Consider the following 13,340-nt stretch of genomic DNA (forward strand, 5'->3'; position numbering starts at 1 on the left):
CGCATATATTGCAGTGGGCCCACCCAGCATCTTTGTGCAGAAACTTACAGCGAAAAACAAATCACGACACTTTTACTTGACTGCACGCCGACCTCGAACCAAGATCCAAGGTCCCAACGGGCACTTCCGCCTGGACACGGGTCTTGGAAGCGAGATATGGACCCGAAAATGAACGGTCCCGGCCTCGGACCGGATCCGACCCGTTGACGCCGTAGGTACTGGTAATGTACATCTTGCCGTTATAACGGCAAATCCAGAAGGCGAGAGTTGCATTTTGAGTTTGTTGTAATTCTCATATAATGCATTTCACAACTTCTTTTCTCACACTTTAACTGCTGACTACTTACTGCCTCCACTCCTCTCTCTCTCTCTCTCTCTCTCTCTCTCTCCTTAAATACAATCTCCTGACTTCTCTTCTCCTCCTTGACATCGTCTCTGGCTGTTGGAAATCCTCTCCTGCCATGACTCCCACTTCACAATCCCCAAAATCACTTTCAGCACGTGGAATCTCCCCACATGTACATTCCCTTCCTAATCCTTTCTTCTTCTTCTTTTTTATTTTCTTCTGTGGATGTTTTTTGCTTCCTCTATTTCCTTGAACGACTCCTGGTTTTAAACTCTTTTTCCTCAATTCTTCTTCCCCCCTGCCTGTTGCTTTGGATTCTTGAAAATGGGGTTGTCTTGATTTTCCTTTTTTTTTAACCCCCTTTTTTGGAGAATTGGGTTTTCTTTTCCAAACTATAGAAAAGCTGTGTGCATGTATCAAACTTTATTGAACATACAACGATTGTTTTTTCTGTTTTGGAGTATGGCTTTTGTTTGAAATTGTATAGGAGGATGTATATGTGCATCAAAATGGATGGAATGAGAAGAACTGGCATTGGTTGGGATTTTTTTTGATGGGCTGAGATGCAGAGCTCTCTATATCTTTCTTTATTTATTTATTTTTATTTTTGTATTTTTTATTTCTTTTGTTTTTTCGCTTTCTGTTTTTTGGTTTGTTTTTGTTATTGTTTTGTTTTTAATTGTTTTGTTATGGATGTGCATTTATGTTGGTGGTTGATGAACTTCTGATTAGTACATGATTTGGATAAAGATGCATTGTACACCGTTTTTGTGACCCATTCAGGATTTTAGTCTTTACAATTGGGCCCAATGTTCCAGTTATCCTAGCGGTTGGTATGATGTTCTGCACTGTTGATGGTTCATGGATCCTTGCTCCAAAAATCCCCAAGATTAGAAGATCCCAATCATTGGATGTTTGCATTTTTTTTGGTTGGATCTCCACTTTCGTCTGTGAAATATATTGAAGAGTTAGGATTTTCCCATGTGGGAGATTTTTGCCGCATCGTCTATCCAAAATGGGCCCAATAATGATATCAACGATTAGGATCAGTTAACCATTGGCACCCATACGCATGAACTGAAAACCTGAGCTTACTGTAGAAACACTCTCAGGCTGGGCATTGTATAATACTTCTTGAAGAAATGGGTATTTATAGATATATAATACATGCATCAGACTTTATAAAATAATAAATGATTTGTCTGTTTGGAGAAATGGGGTTTTGTTTGAAAATATATAAGAGATATGTGAAATTGAACTGTTTGGAATTAGAATACATATTTGTGGGGATATGTTATAATGGACTGAAATACAGTTATATGGCATTTTTTTAATAATGAATCTGGATGCATCTTGGAGTTCCATGTATTTCATAAGTGCTTGGATTAGCTAAACTTTGGTGTTGGGTTCGTAATTTCATTTCGACGAGCTTTATACTGTGTGGAGATATTTCCATTTGTTCTTAAATCTTTGATTTCTCTGTTATTCTGTGCTCAGACACTTTACTTCTTGTAACTTTTGATGGCTAGGCTATGGCAATTCATCCACCATACACATGGGAACACGTGCTTCAATACAGACTGTCCAAATTGTGACTCCTACTAAGCTAGAGCATAGCCCTAAAACTACACTGATTGGATGATCTTAATGATCGCAACCATTTGCACAGTTGGGATTGTTTTTGGGCTTTGCTCCATCCACAGTGGGTCTCAAGGTTTGGAAGTCTAGATTGAGGTACATATGTGGCATGTTTGTAGTGGATGATTTGTGAACATCTAATAAATGATGTTTAACACACACACACACACACGCACAAACACCCCATAGCCTAGCTCATTTTTGTTTTTTTTTTCTAAAGATTTTTCCACGTAATTCTTCTTTTTATCTCATAGATTCACATTGGTGTGTATATATTTAATTAATGACACTGGTAATTTAATTGTCCATACCTGAAAATTTCACCAGTTGTGATAACGCTATGCTATATCAGGTCATCACCTAAGCCGCTTCTTGTTCTTCTTTTTTCACACTCTCTTTAATCAATTTCACATGTTTTCCTATGGATGCATTTGGGAGGACTTGACACGATGGTTGGATGTGGTCCACCTAAATCCCTATTAAAGCTAGATACACAAGCACATGCTAAGGATGCAGAAAGAAATGGCATGAGTATATATTTTAAGCATAAAACTGAAGTATCAGATGCGATACAATGCCAATGCATTACTATTTTGAAGTGTCTAGATATCAATGTATCAGATCCCATGGCAGTTCTCTTGGATTTAGGGCAGAAAAAAACATCTTTTGGTTTTGAGTTCAGAAAGTAGTCCTGAATGACTTTCTACTTTCGTAAAATTATAATTTAGAGAAGCAGCAGCATCAGCCACTGTAATTGTGGACTTGCATCATCTAAACATGCTCCCAATCATCAGTGCCCAATTCAAATCCTCATGGTTTTATATTTCACCCAGTTTTAAAATACAATGCAGAAATGCATCCATGGCTATGGCCGTCTCTAGTTGCACAAATAAATTGCGTTGTGAAAATTTATCTAATTATGAGTAAATCTTAAAATTTTAATGATTTTCCCAGCATGCGTACTGAACAAGCCACCCTCAAATTGTTGTTGTTTCTTTCTAGTCCAACTTGAAAGTGACGTAATTGCAATCTGCAGCTTAGACCTGTTTCATGAATGCTAGTGAAGGAGAATGCAATTTGGTTATTTCCACTTTCTTTTGCCCAAAATTAAAATTCAATTTGCTAGTGCATCCAAACGCAGTTTTCGTTACGTAAGTCTGAACTTAGCAAACTGATTCTGACACGGACAGATTGGTGCCGTGAATCAGGATATGAAGAGGACTTCCTGCAAGGCAGTGTTGACCCTTGCTTACCAGAGTCTTGGAGTGGTTTATGGAGACCTCAGTACCTCCCCTCTTTATGTCTACAAAAGCACCTTCTCAGGAAAGTTGAGCCTCCAAGAAAATGATGAGGAGATTTTCGGCGTGCTTTCCTTCATCTTTTGGACCTTCACCATCATCCCCCTCTTCAAGTACATTTTCATCGTGTTGTCAGCTGACGACAATGGTGAAGGTATGATTTTGTCCTTCAATGTTTTCTAGTTTCATGCCAAAAAATAATTTGATTTTGGGGAAATATAAGTTGTTTGAAGTGATCTTTAAACTACGCATGTGTCAGCCCACCTTCCATGGTGGATGGGCACTACCCAAAATTTCCCTCCTCAGATGATCATATGTATTTGATTCACCATGACCATTGGTTGCAGTTGATCTTTTTCTTTCAATGGCTTGGACCACCTGATTGCAATTTGTTGTGTGTTGTCCGTCCCACCATAAGGTGGGCCCATCTATACTATTGCTGGGTTGAAAAAAGAAAAGCCTTTTTCTTTCAATCCATCATCATATACTGCTTCTTAGACTTTACTGTGTTTCATCTGTTTCCCTACTGTCCTATAGTGCAGGTGGTACCTTTGCATTGTACTCTCTGCTCTGTAGACACGCAAGACTATGCATTCTACCCAATCAACAATCTGCTGATGAGAAACTGTCCACATATGGCAAGGAAGGAGCAGCTGATACGTGGCAGAGTTCGATGCTGAAATCATTCTTCGATAAGCATCCAAAATTCCGTAATGGATTACTGACCATTGTTCTGCTAGGAACATGCATGACAATTGGCGATGGGGTGCTCACCCCAACAATCTCAGGTATCTGAACATTGGCGTTATCTTGAATCTTGTGCATGTAGATTCTCCTGGTATTTGTTTTGCATCTGCCTCTTTTGCTCTGCGAGGCTCTGTTATACTGGCAGAGTGTTATGGGCTACTTTAGATTTTGATTGTCTGGATTGACTTGCATTTATGCCACCTTGGGCATAAATTTGGAGAAAACTTTAATTGTATTTTCTTTTCCTTTTCCAGTTCTTTCAGCAGTTTCCGGTGTTAAAGTCAAAATAACCGAACTTCATGAGAGTAAGTTCATCTGCACTCCCAATTTTCTTTTGCAGACATCAAACATTGAATTCTGTTCATCTTTTCACAGATTCCTGCTATGGTTGATTGTTTGTTCTTTTTTCAGATTACATTGTGGTAATCTCATGCGTCATTTTAGTGGGGCTTTTCTCTCTTCAGCATCATGGTACCCACAGGGTTGCTTTCCTGTTTGCGCCCATTGTCACAGCATGGCTTCTGTGTATCAGCAGCATTGGTATCTATAACATATTACGGTGGAATCCGAGTATTTTCTGTGCACTTTCTCCCTACTACATGTTTAGGTTCCTCAGAAGCACTGGCACTGAAGGGTGGGTCTCGTTAGGCGGAGTAGTTCTTTGCATTACTGGTAAGTCTTTGACCTTTGGTATGTATGTCTTCAGTTAGTTTAGTTTGTGAAAAGAAAAGAAAAAATAAAAAACAACAAAAACAAACAAACTATTTGTTTCAGGTGCGGAGACAATGTTTGCTGATTTGGGTCATTTCTCTCCTCTGTCAATTAAGGTGAAGGCACACTCCAATGAACATTGATAGCCTCCTGATGAACGAGTAGGTACAAGTGGGGCCCATGGTTCAATGATCCAGACTTTTGAGAACGTTGATCTTGTGGCCCCACCGTGGATAGAGGTTGGATGATCATTAACCATTTGATCTATCACATGCCAATGGAGCGTTAAGAAAAATACAACATGGGCATGGAAGAAAAGGTCAAGTGTTGTATGGCTATGTTTTCCAATCTTCAAGGGTTTTGGGATGTCCACGGTGGATCCAAACACATCAACGGTTTCGATCACCAAACCATGAACTGGGCAACTAGGCAAACTATACACATCCGAATGCATGGAGACATGCTTCCTATATTCTCTTGACTTGTGTTATTCGTTGTACTCATATGCAACCTTCAACTTATGATACATGTGCAATGCATGGCAGATCACTTTCACATTTTTTGTATATCCATGTTTGATTCTTGCATACATGGGTGAGGCTGCATTTCTCTCTAAGCACCATGAAGACATTCAGAGAAGCTTCTATAAAGCCATACCAGGCAAGATTGATTTTAAAGTCCCATGGATTTGAAGTAATGCTACTCCCTCTTTTGCTACTTATCGATGGATTGTTTATGCTGCAGAAGCTGTATTTTGGCCTGTGTTTGTTGTGGCTACTTTGGCATCTGTGGTGGGAAGTCAGGCTGTCATATCAGCCACGTTTTCTATGGTAAGCCAGTGCTGCGCTCTGAGCTGTTTCCCTCGTGTGAAGATCGTTCATACTTCAAGCCAGATATACGGACAAATATACATCCCGGAAGTCAATTGGATTCTCATGTGTTTGTGTTTGGCTGTGACAATTGGATTGCGGGACACTAACATGATCGGTCATGCTTATGGTACGACTCTAAGCTGTTAGTAGGGGGTGATTCATCTGCAATACGGAAAATGCAAACTGTCCATAACATGGGTCCCATCTTTAGATAGAGCATAGCCCAAAATTCTCTGACTGGACTATCTTAACCATCTGATTTTACTTACTGAATTTTTACCTCCAACCAATTTATACATTTAATTGCAACTATTGGATGGTCAGGACTGTATACTTTGTGTGATTTTCAGGCTATGCTCCATCCATGATGGGCCCCACAATTGGGAAGTCTGGATGGACACGTGCATGCCAGATGTAAGGTGGTTGAATCATCACCATCTAAAAGATGGTTGTGAATGCAACTTTTCGCAAATTAATGATTTGATGGTTTGGCTGATTTGCAGGGCTTGCTGTCACAACTGTTATGTTCGTGACGACTTGTTTGATGTCTTTGGTCATAATAATTGTGTGGAAGCGAAAGATAACTTTAGCCATTGCATTCCTGGTTTTCTTTGGATCAATCGAGCTGCTATACATCTCAGCGTCCCTTGTCAAGGTACCTGAAGGTGGTTGGATACCTCTTGTTCTCTCTCTGATCTTCATGGGTATCATGTATGTTTGGAACTATGGCACACTGAAGAAACATGAATTTGATATGGAAAACAAGGTTTCAGTGAAACGGATACTGGCATCCGGGCCCAGCCTTGGCATGGTCCGTGTGCCAGGAATCGGGCTCATTTACACCGATCTTGTGACGGGGGTTCCAGCAGTTTTCGGACACTTTGTGACGAACTTGCCTGCATTCCATCAGGTATTGGTTTTTGTGTGTGTCAAATCAGTTCAAGTCCCATATGTACGTGAAAGAGAACGGTTGCTTGTGGGGAGAATTGGGTCAAAAGAGTATGCAATTTTCAGGTGCATAGTCAGGTATGGTTACAAGGATCTGCAACAAGAAGACTACAATTTTGAGAACAGGTTAGTAGCTGGGATTCTAGAATTCGTACAAATGGAAGGAGATCAACCCATGTCCAGATCGAATTCTGAACGCTCTTGTGAGGTTGAAATCTCAGATGATGAAGAAGACCATGATCGGACAGTGCCAATGCTTCCCTATCCTAATGATGAAGAGAATGTTCAGTCATCGTCCGATATCCAAGTAGTGAAATCGGAAATCGGGATTGTGGAGGATTCCCATCATAGCAAGGAGTCATTAGAGATCATGAAGGCAAGGGAATCCGGCGTGGCTTACATTCTTGGGCACTCGTATGCCAAGGCAAAAAAATCGTCGTCCCTTCTCAAGAAGTTTGCAATCAACATCATTTATGACTTTCTTAGCAAAAACTGCAGGGGACCCGATGTTGTTTTGAATGTGCCTCACACATCGATGCTGGAAGTCGGTATGGTCTACTATGTCTAACTGAAAGAAAATGCTGTTCTACTCTAACCAACGCTTATGCCGCACCTTGTTCTGTCGAAGGACATGAATAAAACCATTGTCTTGTATGGCCTTGTTCAGGCACATGAATTCCTAAAATCAGGATTTTCAGATAATCAAGATTTGGTGGGACCCAAGCATGTTTTGAATTTCTTGATTTTGCGAATTTCTTTCGGTAAGGTGACAAGAAAGATCTGATGTGGGCCTTCCTTCAATGGCAATGGCGAGAGCATCGATTCTGTTCAAATTGCATGATGATTCTCCTTGTCATCCTGAGCTGGGCTCAATGTTCTTCAATTTCCATGGCGTCCTGTAGATGGTATATGTACACAGTAGATCCGTTTATACACATGTTGAACAAGAAATGTATACATGGAGAAAGTTGGCTGGCTGATCCGACCATAGATAAATGGTAGAGACGTATTCCATTGGGTTGTATCTTCTAGACACAAGAAATATATGGTATTTGAAGATGTATATTCTGTTAGCTCATGTATTCAAACTCAGATTTGAATTTCTTCACTAGCATATAAAAAATCCACTTCTTGCCTCATTTGCAGCATCATGTTTTAGATTTCTCCAGCCATGGCGTGTTTCCATGGATACACGGATAGTGATGCTCATTCATTTCCATGGACATTGCACATCTAATAATAACATCAGGTAGTTCTAAAACTTGGTGGTTTGAGCTGAGTCAACTCGACTCTGTCAGATTTCGAGCTGAGTTGCTAGTAAACTTACTCCTGACTGTGAATCGCTTTTGACAGATGAGATATGTTGAGTCGACTTGCTGACTTGGCTGACTCGACATGACTCAATAGGAGTCACTCGCCTCATTAAAATTTAAAAGTTCAATAGGAAGGAGCCAGATTTGAAGCTATAGTCTTCACTGATGAATGCTAGTATCTTTAATTAGAGTTGAGGGTCAACCCAATCACAACCCGACCCCAAGAGGACCCAACCCGCAATTTGACTTGATTCAAACTCCAAACCAAGGTACCCAACTAGAACCCAATACAAAGTCATTTATGCTCAATCCAGCTGACTTAATCCGACCCAAATACATGTGATTATTCTCAACCCGAACCCAACCCAACCGGATTTCAAATGGGCTTGGCGTTTTTCAACCTGAACCCAACCCAAGGACCTTGACAACCTGATCTTGGGCTGGGTTGACCTGAGCCCAGGTTGCAGCCCTAGTCACTGACCAGCAGAGAACAAGCCAGTATTCTCATGGTCTTAAGCGTAGTAGTAACATGTGGTACATGCCTACAGGCATGTAGACCGCTCACGCATATACCACACATTTGCCAGCATGAAGAATCCATTCATTAAAAACGTGTGACTCTATGCAGAAACTCGTCCTAAAATCAGGTCGGTCCACTCGTTCGGTGGGCCACGGTTTGTGAAACAGATGTATGGGTGAGAAAACTCGGCTAAAGTTTTCTTGCTCGATCAACTGTTTCTAACATCATCGCCCACTTAGTAAATGGACCAGGCTTTAATTTTGGGCCAGAACATCTAAAGGGTGGACCCACCGGATGGACGGCTTGGATATTGCACACATGTCAGCCATGTGAGGGCCGTTATACACGTGGGCTTTAGGCAATTAAATGAGTAATAATACAATTTAAGGTGAAGCTGTGTAGGTAGCCAATCCACAACTCTTCTATTCACACCAAATTGGAGGCAGAGTCGCTACTGGACGCTCTGTGGACCCCATCATGATGTATCTGTTTTATCCATACGGTCCATCCAGCTCATTTTAGGACACGAGCACAGAATTGAGGCCTATCCAAATCTCACAGTGGTGATTGAACGGCCACGATTAAAAACTTTTGACTTCTTGAGAGCCACAAAATTTTTGTATCGAGCTGATATTTCTGTTTTCCCTTCATCCAGTCTGTGTTAGCTAATAAACAAGTTAGATGGCCAATAAACATTACAGTGGGCCCTAGAAAATTTTAATGGTAGGCGTTCAATCACCACTGTTTTCCTATGGTGTGGTCCACCTTAGTATTGTATTTGCCTCATTTTTGTGCTCATGCGCTAAATGAGATGGGAAAATGGATGGACGGCGTGGATAAAGAATATACATCATGGTGTGGCCCACAGAGAATGCATCCCACCAAATTAGACCGCTTAATCCTGAAATATCACCAAGTTTCATGATATTTGGTGCAACCAACTCGCCCTATTTATTTTTAAAAAACCGTTATAAAACGGTCAATGGTGTTTCAGCCTCTTAGTTTGAATTGGCTTTGATGAAACTTTCAAAGTGGGATTTCACGATCAATGGCTATCAAAATTTCAGTGAGATGACAAGCCCTCGAATTCTTACAGAAACTTGAGAGATAAGTGATCCACGTCACAATCCAACGAATCAAGTGCGTTGAATGACATGTACGTTTATGGGCTGTGAATTCCCTTCGATAGCGATCGAGCTGTTTCAGCCTTGCGTGATTTGAAGTTGCCGTGCACATCTTTTGGATCTCCATCTTGAGGTTGTTGTTCGGTCACTTCTTGAGTTGGACAGATGGATATGTTCGTTGATCAAGTGGGCCATGGATCCGTTGCTTCTAGAGTCTTACTAGTACATAGATATTTTGTATGGTTCAAATTGGGTTGGATTAGCATTCTTTTTCAGCCTGATTTATATGTTCCAGTTGGTATATAGGAAATTATGGACCAGCGATTACGACTGTCCGTTCATGGTGGGCCGGATTCTCCAGTGCATTTTGCCGCCTTTTCCTTGTTCTTCTTCCCCATGCTTTTAATTTCAGTGGTTGTGATCCAAATCGTGTTTATAAAAGGTTGCCTAGTAGATTCGCGACGCGATTCCTATGGTGTCCACTGCAATGTCCATGTGACATCCACTCCATCCATAGTCTTTCCAGCTCATGTTAGGAGATGATTCCATAAGTAAATTTAAAACTCAAGTAGGACATGTAGAGTGATGTAGAGCGGGTCGCAGACAGTTACATGGCCCAGATGGATCAGAAAAGGCCCGGTCGACGACAGAAGTGATACAGACCATTGGACCTTAAATCGGGCGTATCTTGCAATCCGGAATGAGTTATCTGATGTAAAATATATGATTTTAGGATAGAACGAGCTACTAAAGCCAACCAACCCCGCTACGCCGGGTTGCGCAGCCCGAAATTGCGAAAATCTCCTGGATTGACTGTCGTTTCCCTATTTTAATTTCGTTTTTACTATAAATAGTGAGTTTTAGTTTGATTATAACTTTTCATCCGTCGGCTTCGATTGTCTCAAGGAGCCATATGCTGAGGATGAGGACTTCAAAGATTCTTGGATGAAGTGCCAAGAAGGTCACACCAGTGACTTTCATATACATGACGATTTTATCTTCAAAGCGAATCGATTGTGGATCCCCTAAAGTTCTCTGAGGGAGCAGATTATTCAGGAGCTATATGGAAGTGGCCTCGGTGGACACCTTGGGCGAGACAAGACGCAAGCTCTTGTGGAAGAGCGATATTACTGGCCACAATTAGTATGTGATGTGAGAAAAGTCATACAACGTTGTCATGTTTGTCAGACCTCCAAGGGGCAATCTCAGAATACGAGCCTCTACACCCCATTACCTGTGTCTGACGATCCTTGGGAGGATTTACCAATGGACTTCGTGCTTGGTCTCCCACGAACACAACGCGGCATGAATTCGGTGTTCGTGGTGGTAGATTGTTTCTCCAAGATGGCGCACTTTATCCCATGCAAGAAAACCCTCGATGCAACACATATGACGAATTTATTCTTCAGGGAGGTCGTATGGCTACATGGGGTCCCCAAGACCATTACTTCTGATCGTGACACGAAGTTCATTAGCCACTTTTGGCGGGACTCGATTCGATACACGACTTCAATTCAGCAGTGCTTACCACCCACAAACTGATGGGCAGACCGAAGTTGTGAATCGCACGTTGGGAAACTTCCTTCATTGTATTTCAAGAGAAAAACCGAAGTAGTAGGATTTGGCCTTGTCTCAAGCAGAGTTTGTATTCAACAACATGGTGAACCACTCGATAGAAAAATCACCGTTCCAGATTATATACGGACGAGTGCCTCGCCACACACTTGACTTGGTCCCTCTGCCCAAGCATCCAGGCACGAGCATTGCAACAGAGCATATGACAGATAAGATCATGGGCATCCATGCGAAAGTGCAAACCAAGCTACATGCCTCAAACGGGAAGTACAAGGAACAAGCGGACAAATACCGACGACAAAATGTGTTCGAGGTGGGCGACCGCATTATGGTCCATCTACGTAAAGAGAGATTTTCGACCAGGACGTACAACAAGTTGAAAAATAAGAAGATTGAACTTGTCCCAATCATTCGAAAGATCAATGACAACGCTTATGTTGTTGATCTTCCAGATGACATGGCGATCTCACGGACTTTCAATGTCGCGGACCTGACCAAGTATCATGAACCAGGGCATGACAAGAACTCGAGGAGGAGTTCTTTTGAAGTGGAGAAGACTGATGTAGAGTAGGTCGCGAACAGTTACATGGCCCAGATGGATCAGAAAAGGCCCAGTCGATGACAGAAGTGATCCAGACCATCGGACCTTAAATCGGGCGTTTCTTGCAATCTGGAATGAGCTATCTGATGTAAAATATATGATTTTGGGGTAGAACGAGCTACTGAAGCCAACCAACCCTGCTATGCCGGGTTACGCAGCCTGGAATTGTGAAAAACCCTTGGATCGACGGTCGTTTCTCTATTTCAATTTCGTTTTTAGTAAGTTTTAATTTGATTATAACTCTTCATCCGTCGGGCTTTAGGAGTTGCGCCCAACGTGAAAAGAGCTTAGAATAATTAGGAGAACGGTTTGGTGAAGCCAAATAGGACACTTACTATTTTTGGCCAAAAACCTTGCGCACTAGTAGACATCACGACCGTCTATAAATAGTAAGTTTACTATTTATAGGAAGTCGCGAATTCTAGGAGTTTTAGTTGTAGTTTGATTCTAATTTCTTTCCCATTGCTTGGTACCCCTATTTAAAGGGTTGTGAACTCATTTTTATGGACTCATTAATCAATTTCAAATTTATTAGAGTTTATTTTCTATTTTCTGCTTTCTTTCCTCGTGGATTCAAGCAATCTCTGTGAGGAGTCCAGAGAAGCTCCGTGGATTCGGAGTAGTTATCCTCATCACGTTCATCCCTGCATCATAGAGGAACACAGAAATTGTGAGCATTAAACGCCCACCATTGAAACCTTTAGGGGAAACAAAAGCTATGGATCACAATGTTGTGTGCATGCAGCCGCCTCTTTAGAACAAATCAAATATGCAAAAGGTAAATGAAAATTTTGAACAACACAATGGAAAAACCCTTGTGGGAAAAAAAAATAATAGCACCAAGCGACAAACAATTCACTATGAACTGAAGAATACAATAGATGAATAACTTACAAATCTGAAAACATTTGCCTCTCAAAATGAATTCCCCTTCAATAAACCTTATCTCTCTTTAGCACATCGCACAATTATACTAATTTCATTTTTAATAAGGTTTATATTGTGTTCAGTGTGAAATATTGTATATTTCCTTCTTATTATGCATTAGTTTTATCATCGTAGATGTGTTTAATTGATTTATTTACGTATGTTTTGCTATGTGATGTGATTTGGAGAGCTAATATGAAAATAATGATTAAAGAGAAGATTTAATACTCAAAGAATGATCAAATAAAGATTTAGAGATTTGAAGGTGATTAATGAAGATTTCAAGTGCTAAAGATTCAAGAAAATCAAATGCAAAAGAGAGAGAAAAGACTGAAAAAATCATAAAGTACATCAACAAAAATAACAGATTGTTCGGTCTCACCTGAGGTTAATTGGTTTGGTTTGATCGAATGTACGCAAACCAGTCTAGCAAGAAATTGTGATTTTCAGAGTTAATTCGTCTCGACACTTAGGTGCGACCAAAGCCATGTTCGGTACCACCGAAAGAGAGCTTAGTGTGAACTAAGGGAGATAAAAGCTTCATATCTATTTTGATGAAATTCGGCTGCAACCGAGAGAAGGTTCGGTGTGACCGAAGGTATGTTCGGCTGCAACTGAAGGCTGTCATTAGTACGATCGAAACATAATATAAGTGAATAAAATTGAAGTCAATTCCACGTATGTGTGAGTTTTTCCTATTTAAAGGGTGAATCTAACCTT

General features: G+C 40.9%; 1 protein-coding gene across 4 annotated transcripts; it reads left to right on the forward strand.

The window, feature by feature from the left end:
* The first annotated feature begins 364 nt into the window (after nt 1–364).
* Nucleotides 365–7,633, forward strand: LOC131253353 (potassium transporter 1). Of its 4 annotated transcripts, none has more exons than XM_058254323.1 (9): nt 365–518; nt 3,175–3,436; nt 3,825–4,070; nt 4,284–4,334; nt 4,441–4,701; nt 4,804–4,856; nt 5,286–5,400; nt 5,485–5,739; nt 6,116–7,633. In XM_058254323.1, exons 1-9 carry the CDS (start codon nt 462–464, stop codon nt 7,126–7,128), a joined length of 2,313 nt encoding a protein of 770 aa, XP_058110306.1. In that variant the 5' UTR covers nt 365–461; the 3' UTR covers nt 7,129–7,633. The 4 variants fall into 4 exon arrangements, with proteins under 4 accessions (XP_058110306.1, XP_058110307.1, XP_058110308.1 ...); XM_058254324.1 differs by having other exon boundaries at nt 3,193–3,436; XM_058254326.1 differs by lacking the exon at nt 365–518 and having other exon boundaries at nt 3,296–3,436; nt 3,820–4,070.
* The last annotated feature ends 5,707 nt before the right edge of the window (nt 7,634–13,340 follow it).

Source organism: Magnolia sinica, chromosome 8, assembly GCF_029962835.1.
Source record: "Magnolia sinica isolate HGM2019 chromosome 8, MsV1, whole genome shotgun sequence".
In the NCBI taxonomy this organism is placed as follows: Eukaryota; Viridiplantae; Streptophyta; class Magnoliopsida; order Magnoliales; family Magnoliaceae; genus Magnolia; species Magnolia sinica.